The sequence below is a fragment of the Sebastes umbrosus genome, chromosome 3 (genome assembly GCF_015220745.1).
Source record: "Sebastes umbrosus isolate fSebUmb1 chromosome 3, fSebUmb1.pri, whole genome shotgun sequence".
Taxonomy (NCBI): Eukaryota; Metazoa; Chordata; class Actinopteri; order Perciformes; family Sebastidae; genus Sebastes; species Sebastes umbrosus.
In genome coordinates, this window is record NC_051271.1 from 6891947 (window position 1) to 6912011 (window position 20065).

A 20065-nucleotide genomic window follows, 5' to 3' on the forward strand; every position below is an offset into this window, starting at 1 on the left:
GCAGTACTTGCTGTCTTCAGACATTTGTACTTTTTAAACAGAAAACATGCATTTTATATTGTAATGTTTACTAGAAATGACATAGTAGGAAACTTTCAGGCGATCTCCATCCAGCCAGCTGCCACCTTATTTAGGTTTTTGTAGTGAAATGAGGAGGTATCATCTAGATAACCGCTCATTTCAACTTCACGAATCACCTCCTCCACTGCAGCGCTTTCAAAGCAAACGTCAGGAATAAATAAAACCGGGCGTCCCGACAAAAGTTCTGCTCAAAATACCGTGCTGCGTCGTTCCAGGCCAGTTAGGACAAGGTGTCATGGACATAATGTGCAAAAATAGATATTCAAATAGTTTGAACGTACGTGTTTATTTTAGAATGGCCAATTTTGATAGCCCAATTTAGATAGAGAAAATCTATATTTGAGTAATAATAACAGATGTTTTAGCTGAATTTCACAGAACATATTTCAAAAGTTTTTGGAGTATTTTAGTGGCCTGGGAATAAATGGGCTTTGCAAATGTTTTAGGAGGAAGGAAATGCACTCGACACATTTATCAGACCTCAAGGATACATGTTTTGGTAACACTAAATGTGAACATAACTTTTGTTTGTTTTCAAGAAAACTCCACAGGGCCCCTTTTAAATAAGATTTCCAAACCAACAGACAGAATAATGGTTGTCACTCTCAACCCTCTGCTGTGAATACCTTTGAATACATGTGCACAAAATAGGCTCATACATATATCTTCAAGGCCTAAGATTTATGACCCATTTTAACTTTGGTGGCTGATTTTTGTCTCAGAGTTGGATTCTCTGTCCACAAATGTTCCGCCAAGATTTCAGGCCTCTGTCTCTCCTGTTTTTCTCCTGTCTGCCGACAACACGGTGTCCGTTTTGTCCCGCAGGAGGCTTTTCTGGCTGCCTTCGATTTGGCTTGCACCCATACTGTCGGCTTTGGCAGTGTAATTTCCCCTGACAAGCTGATGGTTAGTGTTCATCCAGGCAGCCCAGTCAGTGTAATTTGGTTTGTGTTGAGATCGTCTGTTCCCATGTTGTGATTCTGTCTGATTTGTCTGACTGTGTCATTTTGGTCACTGTCAAGGTCTCCACATTCAATGGGTTTAATGCTAGGTTGGTTTCCCAGGCAGTCCATATCTTTTTCGGAAGTGGTGCTTGTTTCTCATTCGTGGCAGGTTCACATGCTCTAACATGATCTATTGTGTAATCCATGTAGATGATGTCTCCAGCACAGCACTGTTTTGGCGTAGGGGTCTTAATGTAATAACTTTATGTTCTGTTCTCGTATAAACGTCTGAAATTGTCAAAAAGTCGCACCAACTCTCTGACCCTCTGTCTGGATATTAACTGCATAAGAATATCTTTTAAACTACATCGTATATTCACAGCCTATGTATCTTATTTTCTAAATGAGGCTAGTGTGTGCGAAGTTGACTGCTGTAAATAATGCATACAGCAGCATACAATAGCACTTTCACTACAGGCTTGACAGTGTGTTGTAGATGTTGGACCATATTCCCTTTGGAGGCCTTATATGTCTGGTGTTCAGAAATAATGCATCTCATCTGAGGCTGGCTAGAGCAGAGAATTTTTATTTTTTTTTTTACATCTAATCTTGTGGTATTTATGGTCTGTGGCTATATTTGACAATGGTAGAGGGGAAGTGGCAGACAATAATGCCGAGATAAAGAAGGTGACAAGCGGCAAAAGATGTGATTTGTATTTTAACCTCCTATTTTCAGGCAGATGTCATGTGCCTTTATTGTGCTGCCTGCTCTGCAGAAGGTCTGATCTACGTCTTTTGTTTGACATAAATTTAGTTGTTTCTCTTTGCCCCAGAGACTAAAGCCATGATACGGTTGGAAAAAAGAGGGTTCACATGTACCTGCATTGATAATGAAGTGCCTGCCAATGACCATGAATAGAAAGAAGTGAATATAGAAAATGGATGGATGGGTGGAAGCACTTGCAGAGAGATTGAACAATGTTCTAGACCTATTTTATTCGGTCTCTTTGCTTAGAGTTTAGCACCACTCCCAATTCATTGGCAGAGAAGTGATTAGGATGTTGATCTGTCTGCTGGCAGCCTTTAATGTTTATTTAACTCCCTTTTACATCACTTTAAGTACACTGTAGATTTATTACCTTCATCGTGTTGGTTTTTCTCTGCCACTGCTCTTAATCGTTGATACTTGGCCTGCTTTGTCTTGCTCTGTAATTGTCATTAGATGTCACCGATGTGAACCGATACTTTGGTACTAAGTCGATGCCAAAACTCTGAAAATGTGATGGTATTCGTTTTTCTACAGTACCGCAGGCACCATAGGTACTATAGCCTCCCCTCGTCCCGGGGACAATAGAAAATGTGTTCGGGACACAGTAAACTCACTATCAACGCTTATTTATTCTTTCCCTCATAATTCTACATTACAAACAACAAATCTGTGTTCAAATCATCAGGAGAAGAGGTAGTTAACGTTAGTTGTTAACAACCAGTAAGCAGCACAGTCCTGCATGGAGCTGACAGCTAACATCAACGCGAGGTGCCAGTTATTTACATTATGATGCATTCAGACTCTATTCAGTAAAAATGACAATTGGGCGTAAGTAAATTGTAACGTTATCATGATTAGTTCAAATCTTGTAAAATTGTTTTGGCGAGAAACTTGAGGCAGATCATCAGGAATTAATAATAAATTCACAAAAAACAGTATGCAAATGGTAATAAAGGAGTGTATGTTGAAGTACATGGGATTTATTGTTTTACTTTTGTTTTTTAATGGGGTATCAAATTGGTATCAAGAATCGTGGAATTTCACTGTTTAAATTTAATTTCTAGTATCTAGTACTAAATTTCTGGTATTGTGACATCCCTAATCATCACAGGATTGTCTAGCCAGCTTCTAACAAAGCATCGGTCTGCTTCAGTTTACCTCCAACACACAAGAAGTGAGACATTTACAGAGGAAGATTAAAAAAAGACAATAGCAGACAAACCCAAACACAGACTTACAGACTCTCTTACTTTCTCTTTCTCTGTTGAAACCCATTGTATGTTGTCTATGATGTAAACCCCTAGCGACCTGCTTCATACAGGAAAGAGTGCTTCTCTACTCAATATTTTACCAGGCGAAGCTCTTAAGACTGATTTCCTCGCCTGAGATGGGACAGTGAGGATGGACAAACCCATATGTTGGCAAAAAGACAGCAGTAATTACTCAAAGGAAACTGTGTCAAGTTGTACAGCTAAGACAAAAAAATTATAAATAATGAAATTTTTCTGTCTGCTGGGCTTTTACTAAAAATATTACCAAAGAGAAGCAGTTAGCCTAATCAAAATGTTGCCCAACATTTACACATTACAACTGTGCTTTAAAAATAATATTAAATAGTAGAATATTTTTGAGAGTAGAGCTGCACCAATTAATCAATAAGTTGTCAACTATTAAGTTAATCAGCAACAATTTTGATAAACGATTCATCGGTTTGAGTATTTTTTTAAGAAAAAGGTCTAAATTGATTGAACTGATTTCAGCTTCTTAGATATGAATATTTTCTGGTTTCTTTACCCCTCTATGACTGTAAACTGAATATCTTTGAGTTGTTTACAAAACAAGACATTTGAGGATGTCATCTTGGGCTTTGGGAAACACTGATCGGCATTTTTCACCATTTTATAGACCAAACAACCAATCGATTAATCAAGAAATTAATTGGCGATTAATCGACAATGAAAATAATCACTAGTTGCAGCCCTATTTGAAAGTTTGTAATTTTACTTGTAGGGTGAGAGATGTACTGTATAATTCCGTAGAATATATTTTCAATGGAAAAATGACATACCATTGAAAGCTGATTATGCATAGTCTGGTCTGTTTTTTTTCTTCTTTTAAATCTCTTATTTTTGCATCTAATTTGTACACATCTCATTTTTAACCTGTCATTAATATCTCTGTATTTCTTCTCTTACAGTCCTGTGTGCAAAGAACCTGGCAAAGAAAGACTTCTTCCGTAAGTAGCGTCTATTTTTACATGTTTCTATTCCTGTCCCATTCCCTCCCTCGTGCATTAGAATGGGCTTTGTCAGCAGTGGCAGGTTGCTGGCTTTTGAATCCGTGCTGTAAATGAAGTCCCTCAGGAGCTGTCTGTCTGTTATACACACCAGGAGGCTTAGCACGCACAGGGACCCACCGCTAACCTAACTTCTAGTAATAGGTATCTGGTACAGAAGCACTAGACTTAATTAAAGAAGGCTTTAATTATACTGGGCAGAAATTACACCGTAATGGCAATTACATGAGAATACACGCAAACTTCACTGTGCAGTCAAGAAGACGTTTTGTTCTCTGATTTTGCAATTTGTTGTAAAAATGTCACATTGTAGTGGAGCAAAATAAAGAGACTTGTATATGTTGGTAAGTACTGGCATATACTGACATTTATGTTAAATGTATTCAAACGGCCCAGATGGAGCTGATGTTTAAAGAAAACAAAGCTGATGGGAGAGCTAGCGACAGACTTGGTGAAGTTAGCGGAAGTCTGGGTGTGTGACGAGGTCCAAAATAAGGTGTTAACAAAGGGAAATGTATATACAAAATACATATATGGAAATAATATTGATTGGAATATATTCACCAGAAGTATAAAACATTACATGTCCCTTATAAATTAAAAAGAAAATACCACTAATTTGTGAGGGAAATTACTTTATTCTTTGTATACCCAAGTATCATGACAGTGTAGAAATGGGGAGGTAAGCATATCGTTCCAACCCTATGCTACACCGTAACAGTGAGATGGGACTTGATGGGATAAAACACACAAGTTCACACAAACAAATGCTGACAGTCTGAGGTCATCCAAGGGACGAAGTAGTATGTTGTTTTCTTTCTGGCTTCTAATTTACTTTTTTGTTAACGTTTAGCTTCAGGCTGTTTCTTCAACCTCTGTTTAGGTGATCAGTAGGATAGAAGGCCATCCTCTGCCTCTGGCATTAATGTAAGAGGAGACCTATTATTTAGTTCCACTCATGAGACATTTCTCACAAAAGCAACCCACATCTATTACCTTAATTGCCAGTTATGGTCGTGGTAAAAGCACTAAATTGCTGCAGGAGTTGGCTAATAGTTTGGTTCCCCATTAACCTGGAAGTCATGGTTACAGACAATAGCAAGTTCATTTTTGTCTAACCCGCACACACACCCACACCCACACACAAAGACGGAAGTTCCACGGAAGCATAAGGGTGACTGAACAGGTTTGACTGGCGTGAGGTATCGGTGCCCAGAGGTATATACTCACATTTAAAATACACACATGCAGCCACACAGAGAGGACACCATATGAACACACCAAGAAGAATCCGTTATCAGATTTCCAACTGAATAAGATTCTGTGAGGAGACTTGCCTTATGGTTGTAGAGTAAAGCTTTAATGTCCCAGAGGGGCAATTTGGCTCACAGACAGCAGTCAATAATAGTAAATGCAAAAAGAATACAACAATGATGATCGATTGATACTGCTGATGCTGTGTCAGTATCTAAATCTGCACAGGATTCTTTAAGGAAGGCCAAGTTTGTAAAAACATTGATTTAGTTTCTGAATAGAGTCCCTCAGACCACCACATCTTGACCATCATAGGTACCTAGGGGAGCTTTGAAATAAGATTTGTAGGCTCCCCTGATGGTCCCACAACAAAGGTCCAGCACAGTACCATGTGTTGAAGGGCCGGTAATGTACTAAAAAAACGACTAAGGGACTTATCCACAGAGCAGCGATGAAAACCTCCCATAATAAAGTTAGGTGCATTAGGGGATATGCTTTGCAAACGCTGCATCACTCTTATGATGACTGATGCTGCATTGTCCACGTTTGCTTTAAGGTGGTTATAAATAACCATCATAAATAATTGAGGAAGTTCTCTTGGCAGGTAACAAAGGCGCAGAAAAAACTGTTAAAACTCGATATTGGGGAAATTCTCGGCTGTACTTGAGTCTCTGAGGCTGGTCGTACTCCTGCAGGCCAAACATGGCTGTAAAAAAGAACAATATCAGAAGAAAAAATCTTGCAACCTTCGTGATAGTAAGATGAGAGTGGATCAGATAACAGCACAAACAAATCCCCCTTCTCCGGTCAGGCAGACTAAGAAACAACAAAGCAAAATAGCTGCGGTCGCCACTGGTGCGGCTCCCCGACTACAACTGTTCTACATTTTGCGGCACTTAAACTCTCTTTCTTCGCTGAGTAGATGTTTCAGATAGATAGGTTTCACTTAGAATATTTGTTTTATCAAAGGTATTTGCTTGACTTGTTTCTGAATGGTGATAGAGATAAACTTGCCTATAACGCCTAGCCCTAAACACCAGGTTTGCACAGTTACTAAACACAACCTTTTCACTTGCCTCTATCTATTTTTACAGGGTTGCCAGATCCTTTTGCCAAAGTGGTGGTGGACGGCTCAGGACAATGCCACTCTACCGATACTGTGAGAAATACGCTGGACCCAAAGTGGAATCAACATTATGATCTGTAAGTGGAGCAGTACTGCGACATGTTGCCGTTTAACACTTAATGCCTCATTAAAAAACAAATGCAGCGTTGTTGTGTGTGAGGTCACTCACCAGCTGGAATTTGAAACAGCACAGAAAGCATTGCTTTCACAGAGATGCAGCACACTGGTTTTGCTCTTTAGTGTCTCTGTGTGTTTCAGGAATGCAGCTCTTTACTGTGAGCAGAAACACCCATCTATAAAGCTTTTGAGCCGTTTTACGTGTGAACAAAACATCTTGTAGAGTGAGGTTGTAGACATTCCATACCGCAGGCCTCACCCAGACGTATGCATATGAGATTTTTTGGGAGGAAAGCCCGACTCATACTGGTATGAATTTCTTCTTTCTCAGATTCTTCCTATTTTGGGTATTAGAAGATGGAGTTTGCTAAATAGTTCGCACTCCTGAACAATGTCCTCTGTGAATTGGAGTTTGTCTAATTCATATTTTTCTGGCTTGCTCAATCTCTCTGAGCCAAATGTGTCTTTCTATAGGCCAACACACATTTAGGCCCAATTCCAATACACCCTCCCGCTCCGTGACAGAGTGAACTCCGTTTGTAGTCACACTCACAGCTCAATGAAGCACCCTTCTTTAAGGTGGAGGGTATAAGCCATTTCTTGACGAACTTCCCTCTCTCTGGCAAGGATATACTCAAATCATAACATGGTAAACTGAAGCCCAACAGGCAACGAATTTGCGTGAATGCGTTAACTTTGACAGCCCTAGTCCTTACCAAATTTAAAGTCTTTTGACCAATCAGAGCAATCGTTGTGGCATTTTTCCTTATCATACTAAGTATAGTCTTTGGGCATAAATGGGTTAATTCATCTGTTATTCAATAAAGCAATAGGTAGGCTAATTAATAATGAAAATAACTGTTAGTTGCTGCCCTAATTATAATGAAACCCCGTTGTGTAAGAAGAACATATATGTTTCTGAATTATTGAAGTGTCCATACATATGTGACTATACTTGTTCCTTTATCATCAGCCCTATAACAACTGATGCATGTTGCCTTTCTGGGCACACTTTCATTTTCACACACACACACCTGTTTCACAGTGCTTCCTGTGCCCGGTCAACATTATCCTCAGATCCCCTCTTTTACATAATCCCCTCTACCCCCCTCTCGATCCCCACCCTCTCGGCGGAGCATGTTTCCCGCCAGCGACCCCTGGCCTCTTCCTCTTCTTCAGGAAATGGCTAACATGCCATAGAAAGCAGATGGGAGTGTGGGCTTGGCAGATCGCCACCTCGCCACACCCCCCATCTCCAGCCTCCAGCTTTAGGAGGTGGGGTCGTTCTCACATGACACTGATCCAATCCAAGTGTATTTATAAAGCACATTTAAAAACAACAAAAGTTGACCAAAGTGGTGTACAATTAAACATAAAAAACAACAAAATAAAACAATAAGACCGATTTAAAACCAACAGGACGTTAAAATAATAAAGCGTTAAGGCCAATAGGAAAGGAAAAATAATTAAAAAAGGCATGCCGAGCCAAAAGCCATGGAATAAAAGTGCGTACATATCATTCATACCCTGCAAAAAAATTATATAACTTTTTAACCACAGTAGATGCTCTATAATTCATGTTGGTGTCCTACGCAAAAATGTTTAAGGACACACAGACCCAGCCAGCTTTTTGAAAACATTTTCTAAGTGGTTTAAGTTCATGAACTCACAGTAGTATGTAGGTCTGGTTTTGGCACGTTGCCTCTTCATGCTTGGCCTCCAATTTCCAGCCTTTTTAGTATAAACTCTTCACATTGCTTTGGTTAGAGGGTCAGATTCGCTCTCTGCTCCCTCTGCCTAGTTCACTCTATAATAAATGCTGCACATGTCGTGCTGTGCATACCATGTCCCCACATGAGAGAGACTGGGTCGCCTTACCGGGCTTCACACATACTGCATGAGCAAGATTTGGTTCATCCACAGTAATAAAATGTTGAACATACCAGTAGCACTAGCACTGCTACAGTCAGTTTTTACTCTCCCTATGGCCATCCATGTTAAAAATGCATTGGCAGTAGTTGACTATCTTCATCACAACCCTGGAGGCCTGTATGGCAGACATACCCACCTACAGTATAATCAAAAAGTGAGTAACTCCAGACATTGATTAGTAGTGGTTTAACCTGCAGAAGATCTCTCTCTGCTTCATTCCTGTCTGCTGTGAGTTGGCACAGTAAAAACAAGGGCTGACACAGGAGAGATCGCTAGCAGAGAGCAAGTTGTTTGCTCCGTACTTGAAAACAGGAATGGTTTTGGTTTTATATTCAATAAGTGTTTCGTCTATCTCAGTCTTGGATTGTCCGCAAAGCTTACAGACATATTCAAGAAAGCACTTATTCCGGACGTACCACTGCACCCAGAACGTATTGTACTTTGTAAGTCATGTTATAGCTTAAATATTCACAATTTTTGCATTATGAGAGACAGAAAAAGTCCAAAAGTGGAAGAAGAGAAGTGAAAAGGGGGTGGTCGGTTCAATGTAACAGCGAGGAACAAGGGAATCGAGGAGGAATGCTCTGGCATCAGCTCAATTTACATAAATCAGATCAAGGTACTTGATACGGACGAGCCAGAGCTGCAGAATCTCCACTCTGATTTATTTTTGTCTTTATCGATGTTAACAACTGAAAGCCGTCCAACATTAATATGAAATATATCCAATCTGGAAAGAAATCTTTTATTTTTTGATTTCCCAATGTAATGTACGTTCCCTGGCAAGAAAAAGTTTGGGAAGTCGTGCAGGTCTGGATTTAGTATGTCCTGGAAAGCTAATCTGGATTTGACCCAAGAATTTTTTTTCCCCTCCTCTGCTGTTGTCTGTAGGATTAGTGAGTGCTAATCCTTATATTTTGTTGTTGATGTAACCACCTAATGAAGCGTGTGAAAGAGAGAGAGATATGTCTCTGTGCTCGACCATTAGTGTTTAATAGTTAATCACATGGCAGTTTCTTGTTCTTGTTTTTAAAGTAGATTTAATGGTGGAAATTGAATAATTTAACGCAATGAATAGAAAAATATCAAGGACACGAGGTGAACCCTGCTCATACTGTTCTGTTTGAACCCTGAGCAGTATTAACAAGAGGAATACCCTATGAAAAAGATGAATATAATGTCTTATCACATTTTTAATTAATTTCTATTTAATGTTACATATGTTATAACATTATCGAGAAATAGTTTACTTTAAAGGCTCTAGACAGCGGTCCTGTTCAGAAATATGGTCCAGTGTGTCCTTTTGTTACTTTGAGAGCAACATTAACCACCTATAGAAGACAGGGAGTCAGTCCAGTCTGTAGTTATTTTGTGTGTGTATACTGTACTTCTATCTGTTTTTTGCAGTCCATTAATCAGTGCTGACAGTTTACTCAGCCCTCCCCAATCTGTACACATCTGCTGTTGATAGCAGTGTTGTAATAATTACCTCAGACAGTACCTGCAATGTTATGTCAGAGGACAAGGTTTCCCAACACTGTTTTTGGCAGTTATCGTGAGTGAGGAAATAACATTTTGTTCTACCTGTTCTCTTATCTTCAGACACTCAGTCATTGTCTCGTCGGCTATTTCAGTTCTCTTTTTTTGGCTCCAGGATGCTTTGCACAACACACCTTTGCATCACATTGACCTGTTAATCTCACGCTGTCTGAAGAGAAAAGCATGAGATTAAATTTAGAACCACATAATGTGCTCAGAGAGACAATTTGAGTTGCACCACAGCACACAAAACGCAGGGAACTAAACTGAAACATAACAATGCTTGGTGAGCTTTGCCAAAATGGATTTCATCAAAGTGAACAACAACAGTGCTTTAATTAGAAACACAAATCAAATAGAAGTGTGTGAAATATTCTGTATAATCCCACATCTCACCTCCAGTGGTTTCTAGTCTTCTTGGCAAATAAGCCTCTAATTAACTCACCTTTTTATTGGAGAAGAAAATTGAAAGTTTGGTTGCAGAAAGCTGTGTGTTCTTTCACCCGTTTGTCATCTAATAATGTTGAATGGCTAGAAGATGAGATCATAATAAACATGTGCAACAGAGCACAGGCCTAGACAGATCTGCTAAGAGAGAAAAGGTGAACGTGCCAAGATGCTAACCTCGGCTACTGCATCCCGATCAGATTTTCAGATTAGCAACTAGAGACCTTAAAATGATCCACAACCCACACAGGTTGTTATTTAATTTCAGTGCAACAATTTTTCCAACTTCTATGATTTGTCTTACATACCAAATCTATATGTTTTGATGTGTTCAGTAGGGAAACCCCACTCCTCGCTATAGATGCACAGCATAATGTAGAGCTTGGCATCAGTGCTGGCTGCTACGCTGTAATTACATGTGCATGTGTGTGTGTGTGTGTGTGTCAGTGACTGTGTGATTGTGAATTTGAATGTTGAACTCTGTGTGTTTACTGTTGGAGCTGTCTGGGTCTCAGACAGTGGTAGAACACATCTCGGGGACTTCCTCTGTTCTTCAACCACGACTAGACTGACCTCAGCTGCACTAAATCTGCACGAACACATGAGCACGTACACACAACAAGGTACTTTAACATCAGCTAATCGGCCTCGTTACACAGTCTGAAAGTCTGCACCGCAAACTTGGTGTGCATTGTTCTCTTGCTGTCGGGGGGAGAATGCAAAATACAAGTTTCCGTTTTTTCTGTGTTTTTTGTCTGTGTATTTGTTAATGTTTTGCAACATTTCTTGAGCGTTGTAGCTTATGATTTCATTTAATTTCCATCTTTCATACCCTGTGGTTTGATGAAAACCTACTCTGTTCTTTGAGCAATGTGTACACAAGCATACACCATCTCCCTTTGAAATTCCATACATTTTTTCTTTGGAATAAATCACATAATGCTCCATGGGCTACAGAACTTCATGCTATTTTTGAGGAAGCTGAATTGCAATATATGTATAGTAATAATTTATCATGCTGCATGAACACAATTAGAAGAAAGTTACCTGCTAGATTTGAGGAAAAATGGTTGAAAGATATATTGTTAAAAACAAAATTATGAACATATATTCAAATCAAGCACAGTTATGGCACTGAATCTTATGTTATAGCACACTTATCGGGGAGTCAAAGGTCTTTAGTAGCACAGTTAAGAACAGGAATCCTTCCTCTGGCCCTTGAAGTCGGTAGATTTAAAAACATCCAGGAGGACAACAGGTTGTGCGAAGTATGCGAGTTAGGAGAAGTTGAAAATGAATGAGTTATGTGAAAGTGAGGAAATTTTCCCACCGGTTAATAAACTTGTGACAGCACCGGTGATACCGATTACACCGGACATTCTTCAAGAAAATATGACAGTCAATATGTGTAGCGCGCTTACTTTGATCTTTACCGTCGGGGGGCTGTGTGTCTGGCCTCTCCGGTAGAGCTGTCGCTGCTTGGTCGCAAAGGTCTACCTGGTGCTGCTGTGCCGCGCACACCGTCTGTGATTGCTCCGTCCTACTTGAGGCGATTACCTCGTTATGATTAACGTTACGGTTCCCTTATTGCATTGGGTTTAAATCCGAAATATTGCCAAATAGGAGGTTTTGCTTTTCGCTTCGACACCAAAACCTCCGCCATCTCTCGGTCTGTCAACTGTCTCTCGTCCTGCTACTTTTGTTTCTCAAGCTTGGAAAAAACGTCAGGATGGTTTATTTGTTTAGTATTATTTGTAATTTATGCTGCTACTCTGGTTTCTGCCTTTGTCTTTTCTTTATTTTCTAAATACAATGGTGTCTTGTAAGCCCGTTTGGGCTGGGCATATTATTTATGCATGACACAATCATAATAAAATAAAGTCATATTGTCAGGATTACAAACTGCTCCTCTTTTCTGTCGTATTGACCTGTTTTCTTTCAAACCTTCCCCTGTCAGATACATCGGAAAGGCAGACTCAATCACCATCAGTGTATGGAACCACAAGAAGATCCACAAAAAGCAGGGCGCAGGTTTCCTCGGCTGTGTCCGCCTCCTGTCCAACGCCATCAACAGACTCAAAGACACTGGCTGTAAGTACCTGTTTGTTTGTGTGTGTGCATAAGTGCATCATCTGTGTGGTCTCTTCATTCTCCCTCTGCATGCCTACCGTGACCTTTACCTTAAGGTGCTGCCCGTCTGGCTTGTTAGTGAAGGGAGATGGGGAGGCTCTGCGGGAAATACAGAATGAATTAATGAATAACTAAACAGCGGTTGGGTGAGCCATGTTAACCTCTCTTCACACATGTATGCACACAAAGTCAGACAAATGTGTGGACCAGACCTAGTGTCTCCAACAACAGAGAACAGCTTCACGTTCAGTGAACCGTTCCTGTGCATTTTGTTTTATCTGGCTGCAGCAGTTTGATAGCTAGCTAGCCTGTCGCTACATGTGTGGCTACTTCAATAGTGTCGCTGTCCTATCCCCAGCCTTCAGCCTGCTGCTGCTTTTGTGCCAGCCATTCATTGCCATAAGATTTATGTGCACAATATACAGGAAGCTCCTTTAGGCCACACATATCAGAAATATAGGCTGCTCTAGACATCTGGCACCTGAGACTAAATCAATAGCTACAATTCATTTTTACAGCAATGCGACTTTCTGTCAAGGAAACCAATAGCTTTTATTCTTGGAAACAAAGTCCTGCTTATAAACTTATTGGCACTGTTTCGCACAAGATGCAAAAAGAGGAAGACGGATGCTGTTTTGGGATCGTGTGACCGTAAAGTTGATCCCAGGCTAATGTGGGTAACATAGGCCCTGCTCAGACCCGGCATTACCATGCCTCTTGGGGGATCCGATCACAAGTGGACAGCTCTAAGTACGTCTGTTCACACCTGGCATTAGAATGCGTCTCTACATGCGTCTTGAGTGGCCAATTGTGATCCAATCTCACTTCCCCGCTCTATATGCAAATGATCACGTAGTAAACACATGGCTAATACAGCAGACGTTGTGACGTAATATTACAGGAATGTCAGTAGTAATATCCTACATATTTGTGAATTCAGGTACATTTTATTAACATCAAAATTTAAGGTTATTGTACTGGCGGTCCCCGGGGACCTCTGTGCCTCCGGCACCGCTGCCTTTGCCAGGCAACAGCGGGGTACAGAGCTTCAGAGAGCCGGAGATGAGAGCCAGCGGGCGTCAGCTCCGTACAGAGCACTGGAACAAAAACACCGACACATCTTTGACAGTCTGATAATGATGCACTTCTCGTGCCTAGTCTGATAGTCTGCAGACTATATAGCCTCTAGATAAGATATATTTTAATAAAATACAGTTGCACCGACAGAATACATTAGAGCACAGAAGCCGTTTCCATGCTGCGAGGCAGACAAGCGCTCGCGTCTGTCTGACTATTCACGTGAGGAGCGCAGACACCAGCGGATCCCAGCGGGACGCCAGTTGAGTAGGCGGTCCTTAATGTGGCCCAGTACACATTCGTGTACACACTGCTAAAAGAATGTTGCCATATGAGGCCAAGACCACCTCTGAATGTGGTCTGAAAGATCCGATCACAATGTGTCTTGAGTGCGTTCACACCTGTACTTAAAGCTGTCCACCTGTGATCGGATCACACAGGACGCATGTTAATGCCAGGTCTGAACAGGGCCTTACAAAGGAACAGCACTGATTTTGCACAGACACACACATTCTTGGTTGGTTTCCTGTCTGCATGGCCCCTGTGTTGTTGTGCCCTTTGATTTCCAACTGATATTCTTTCTGTGCAGTCCACATGGCCTCATGCTGGTTAGCCCTGTCTGCCTTGTTGGCAGTATCAGTAGTTAGTTGATACTGACACATGTACACTTAACTATAGTACATATTAACATTCCTTACAAACACTCTCCTCCTTTCCTTCAATCCATCTTCCTGAATTATCCTAAACAAAAATTGTCAGACAAGTACAAGAACCACCACACTAAGTTACATTTTTCCCCCTTTTTATATATCCGGCCTTTTCCTTATTTCCATCCTACACAGTCACGTCCCACAACCATTATAGGAGTTGTCTGTCTGAATATAATTGCCATTTGTTGAATGCTTTTCTTTCCAAACTGCATAGTTGGATACTTCCATGAATGTAGGTAGTTGTAGTTTGGTTGGCCCAAATGTAACCGCTCCAGAAAGCTAAATACTTCACTTAAGATTACAGAATATGTTCCAGCAACCTTTAAATTTGCTCCTAAATGGCATCCTTGGCACATTATGTGAGGTTCACCCCCTAATCCACCAAAAACCACAAAAGGGACCTTGATGGTGCCATACTTTTACCCCACTGGGTGCCAAAGGACTTCTGGACCCACAGCTTCCAGAAACAGACAGTATAGGCTCCAGTTAGGCTCCAGACCAGCCACTTACTGTACGGCCAACATGGCATAAATTATACTTTCTCGCAGCCACAGGAAGTAGACAGGGAGACGGATTATGATCTACGACAAGACACCAACACTCACATTATCCCCTTGTCCTTGTCCTGTGTGACACATGAACTGTGCCCTGTCTGTGGTCTGACCAAGATGCGCACACACACACACTGAGACAAACATAAAAACACACACAGACACAAACAATACTTTCCTGGAATTGCCTTGATTCCTAGAAGTCATATTCAACTGTTTCACTTCAGCACACACACACACACACACACACACACACACACACATTCTTGCAAACCAAAAGTGGATCCGGCATGATTTTCTAGTTTACTAGAAGTCTGTCTGGCTCTACACTGAGCTCCTTTTCCTGTTGCATCGCAGACACAAACCTCAAAGTCCTCTGTCCCAATTCTGAACTCACACACACACACACACACACACACACCACCAGTTTTTCAAAATGTCTTGCCTGACTACACGTTAGTCTACCTCGCTTTGATCTCTGATGTTTATTTATTGTTTGTGGCATGATGATGTTGATGTAACTGCTCGTTATATTCACTGATTTTGCTGATACTGCTGATTCTATAGTTTTTACATATGCATTAGGGTTGCACGATTATGGCCAAAATGATACATCACAATTATTATTTTGATCAATATTGAGATCTTGATTATTCATAGATTTTAGGGATAATATATTTTTATTGCAATTTCACATTTAAAAAAATAAAGCGCTGATTTCACTTCCATGTTGTGCTTCATTCCAACCGTCAAGAACTCTAAATGTTATCCTTTAACTTTGTTATTGTCATCTATAGTGGTTATTTGCATAAAAACATGCAATTCAAATGACTAGGAAATAAATTATTGTTTTTTTATATAAATACAGTATTTACTTTGACTAAAAAAATCTTGGCATTAATGGTTTTAATTATATATTATAACCTGCTTAGAGGTTGTGTTAGGAAGTTAATCAGGCCATAATTCCCTCTCTAATATCTATTTTATATTGGTGTGAAAACATCAACTGTATTTATTCAAGTTTCCCGCCAAAAACTACATTTTACAAGATTACATTTGAGCGCATCATGATAGCGTTATGATTTACCCTCGCCCGATACTCATTTGTACTGAGCAGAGCTTGAACGCACCATCAGCTCTTCAGCTCCATGCTGTCTACAGACATCACTGTGATTACTCTGGGCAGCATCATTGGAATGAATTACAATGTAATAAGAGTCTTATTATGTTAGTTGTTCCAAATGTTTTTACGGTTGTTCCTCCACGGCTTATTTTGGACTTGCAATTGTTACAAATTGCAGCTTTATGTCTTCTTCACTCACACTGAAGAAGAAGCGTTTGATTTATACAGCAGAGTTTTTCTATGAGTGGAGCACATATTATAAACATCAATATCGCAGGCGATCATGTTCATTTAATTATGGGAAGCCCAAATCGGGATTGTGATTGTGAAGCCCTAATATGCATACAGAAATACACAGATACAGTTGTTCATGAGCTATATTCATCTATACTTAAACACACTCCTGTGGGTCTACATGCACATATCAACACTAATCCTTTATGTAGTTTGTTCATTGTAGCAACATATTTCCCCTAGCTCTGAGGACTTGAATGGTGCCGTGAGGGCTTGTGGTTAAAGGTCTGTAAATGTTCTGTCTCTCTGTTTCCCCCCCCTTCTCTTATTTAAGAGAAAAATCTGCTTACTATTCCAGCCATGTAAGGCATAGACCATCCCTGTTTAGTCTAGACACGTATCCGGAACAGATGCACACACACAAACACACACACACACACACACACACACACACACACACACACTTCTGGAAACAAGCTATAGGGTTGTTTAGATGTCCTTAGTCTATACTTACAAACAGACCATTTAATGTGCATACAAAATCATACAGGCAAAGCTAAAGACATGACGAATCCAGTCTGACTTTGGTTTTAGTATTAGTAGATGGAGAACTGGGGCATCTCTTTATCTCCTTATTTCTCTCTCGCTGCCTCTTCTGCAGATTTCTCTTCCTCTCCCTCTCTTACACTCTGTCTTATGTCTGATTATGTTTTACTTTGTTGTATTTTAGTAAGCCAAAAGCCCCTGCAGGACTCTTGCATTGTTAATTGGTACCAATTGATATCACTCCTGTACTGGTCAGCTGGACTGGTCATGCACAAGTTTCCCTGTGGGATTCAGTGTGTGGTTGTGTGTGAGAGAGAGAGAGAGACTGCGGAGTGTATCTATGTCTGGATCTTGTTCAGAGTCTTCCTGTGTTGTGTTTCTCTGCTGTCTGTGTCTGGCAGTGCTATCCTGTGCTGGGCAGACAATGCGTTCTTACTTATCCAGAAACAACATGACTGCAAACACATTTTCTGTCCAAAATTTGGGATATTTTGTGTCTCCAAATTTTTTATCTTTTTCCCACAAAACTGGTGAAGCTGCAGAGGCGTTTCTTCTGCAGAGAACGCTGTTGTATTTTTGACATTTTAAAAGAACAGTGTGTAACATTTCGGGGGATCTATTGGCAGAAATGGAATATAATATTCATAACTATGTTTTCATTATAATCGCCTGAAACTGTGTTTTCGTTAGCTTAGCATGAGCCCTTCATATCTACATAGGGAGCGGGTCCTCTTCACGGAGTCCGCCATGTTGCTCCGCCATGTTTCTACAGTAGCTCAGAACGGACAAACTAAACACTGGCTCTAGAGAGAGCCTTTCACGTTTTTACGTTACCTGAAGGTCACCATAGTTCTCCATGACATGCTTGTGAAACTGGCGCCAGTTCACAAGCGTGTCGTGGTACCGCCAGCTGGCGTCTGACTTCAGTTGCTCCTGAAGTAGTGTTATTATGGTAAGGATGGTCTCTGAGAGAGGCGAACGGCGTTACCACGGTTTTGCACTCAGCTACGCACGTTACCACAGTCTTGGAAAGACTCAGTTGGTTGCAATCTGCAACCACACCACTAGGTGCCGCCAGATCCTACCCATCATGCCTTTAAAGGCGCACTTGCATGCAAACATGATTTATTATATAGGAGTTTTGACTGGCTACTTCCGTGTGTCCTGTTTGACTCATGCATAAGTCAGACTGTCATTAGCGCTGTGTAATTAAAGCACACAGCTTCCCCATTCCTCTCAATGGCACGGCATTGACGCTGCAAGGTTGTCGACAGAGAAGGCTCGAGCAAAAGAAAACGCAGTGTCATCTGACACAAATGTTGAACCTGGCTCACATTTTGCCCCAACACAATGTGAAGTTATCCGGCAATGTCGGCCATGTGTATTAGCGCACATTCCTGGTAGATTACTTAATTGTTACATAAGATGAACAGGGTAGAGCTACTGTTTATCTGGTGATTGTCGCAACAGAGGATACAAATTATAACTTTCCAGGGTTGTAACATCCTCTCTCATGTATTATAAATCCATTGTGCAGTGCTGGCATCTGATAAGCCTTCATTCTGATCGATCTATTAATCATCCCGACCTTCCTGGATAGTGTTTCAGCATCTCACTGCACACCTACACAATGCAACCCTCTGCAGTTATGTTTTCAGTCTGAAGGCCTAGTTACTTGATGTGAAATACAACACGTTGTTCATCGGCGATGCTTAATCAATGGTTATGTTGTGTCTTGTTTGTTTTTCCCTGCAGATCAGAGACTGGACCTGAATAAGCTGGGCCCCAATGACAATGATACTGTGAGAGGACAAATAGTCGGTAAGAATCACAAACACGCGCACACACACACACACACACACACACACACACACACACACACACACACATATACCATTTGGTTGCATTCTGTACATCACAATAGAAAATGTTATCATTCTTAAGGGTAAGGAAGTCGAGCTAAAGATATGTATATACGCATAGTCTTATGTCAGTCTGTGTTGATTGATTGATTTATGCTTGCTGCATTTGTGAGTGTCTGCACGGCCAATGTGACGTCAAATCAACAGACACAGCCTTTCACGGGGGTTCCGTGCAGCAGGTTTTTGTTTTTCTAACTACGTGGATGGGTGGAGAAAATGGAGAACTTTGCGGAGCTTTGAGAATATCGGAAAACCTGCACGTATTATAAAAGATCCAAACGTTTCCTCGTCACGATTCCACGTCAGCTCGTGTCCGTGCGACCGTCCTTGTGGAAAACATAACCAAAGCATTACATATTCCTGATGCTCTAGTCTAAATCCAGTGTGCCATTACTCTGTATAAAAAAGTTCAAATGTACACCTTTTCTGCTAGAGACAACTCTGGATGTCTCAGTGCATTGCATAATTTAAACACTAGAAAACACAAATTGACCCAGACTGCATCCTCCGTCTCAGTTCTCTGATTCAGTTCATTACTTGTCAAAAAAAGTCTTTAATTTTCTTATTTTTGCGTTCCTTTGTATTAATGTCGGAGGAGAAAAGGAAATGGACACAAAATGTATAAAAAGCATTAGTGGAACTTGAATCCACAAACCACAGTGACTTGATAAGAAATGATGAATGTACTATATATATAGTATAGTAGTAGTATAGTAGTATAGTAGTATATATATAGTCATTGTTTGAGCTGCACTATATGGGTAGGAATAAGTCATTGATCTACAGTCATCCTTGTCTTTGTAGTAAGTCTTCAGTCCAGAGATCGCATCGGGACAGGAGGACCAGTGGTGGACTGCAGTCGCTTGTTCGACAATGACTTACCCGATGGGTCAGTATTATCACAGTTTTTCCTTAAAAATGAGCTCCTATTTGTGCACGAAGTACTTTGGTTTTTATTGAGTCTCCCATTTTTTCTGGAGCTACCTTCAGCTCTGTCAGAGACGAATTATATCAGTGAAGTAATTCATAGTATGGAGGTGTATTTTGGGGGCAGGGGGCTAGTTTCTGTGATTTTGTGTATATTTGAAAAGTGAGGTATATTTAACATGTGTAAACAGTTGTTGTGAATATTACTATCCTCCCTATGAGACTTTTGTCTGGTTTGTATGAAGAAAATATCTGTCTAATTTATCTAAATTTTCCCCCTGTACAATGAGTGACGTGTAGTTTTCAGCTGTGTGCACATTGGTGGTTCTCTTTTTTTTCG

At 40.6% G+C, this 20065-nt stretch overlaps 1 protein-coding gene across 1 annotated transcript in view; it reads left to right on the plus strand.

The window, feature by feature from the left end:
* Positions 1-20065, plus strand: part of LOC119485247 (E3 ubiquitin-protein ligase SMURF2-like) — a 71190-nt gene that overhangs the window by 25718 nt on the left and 25407 nt on the right. The window contains exons 2-6 of the mRNA XM_037764689.1: positions 3992-4030; positions 6439-6547; positions 12463-12596; positions 18632-18697; positions 19603-19687. Coding sequence (XP_037620617.1) covers positions 3992-4030; positions 6439-6547; positions 12463-12596; positions 18632-18697; positions 19603-19687 — 433 coding nt within the window. The remainder of the gene's footprint in view (positions 1-3991; positions 4031-6438; positions 6548-12462; positions 12597-18631; positions 18698-19602; positions 19688-20065) is intronic.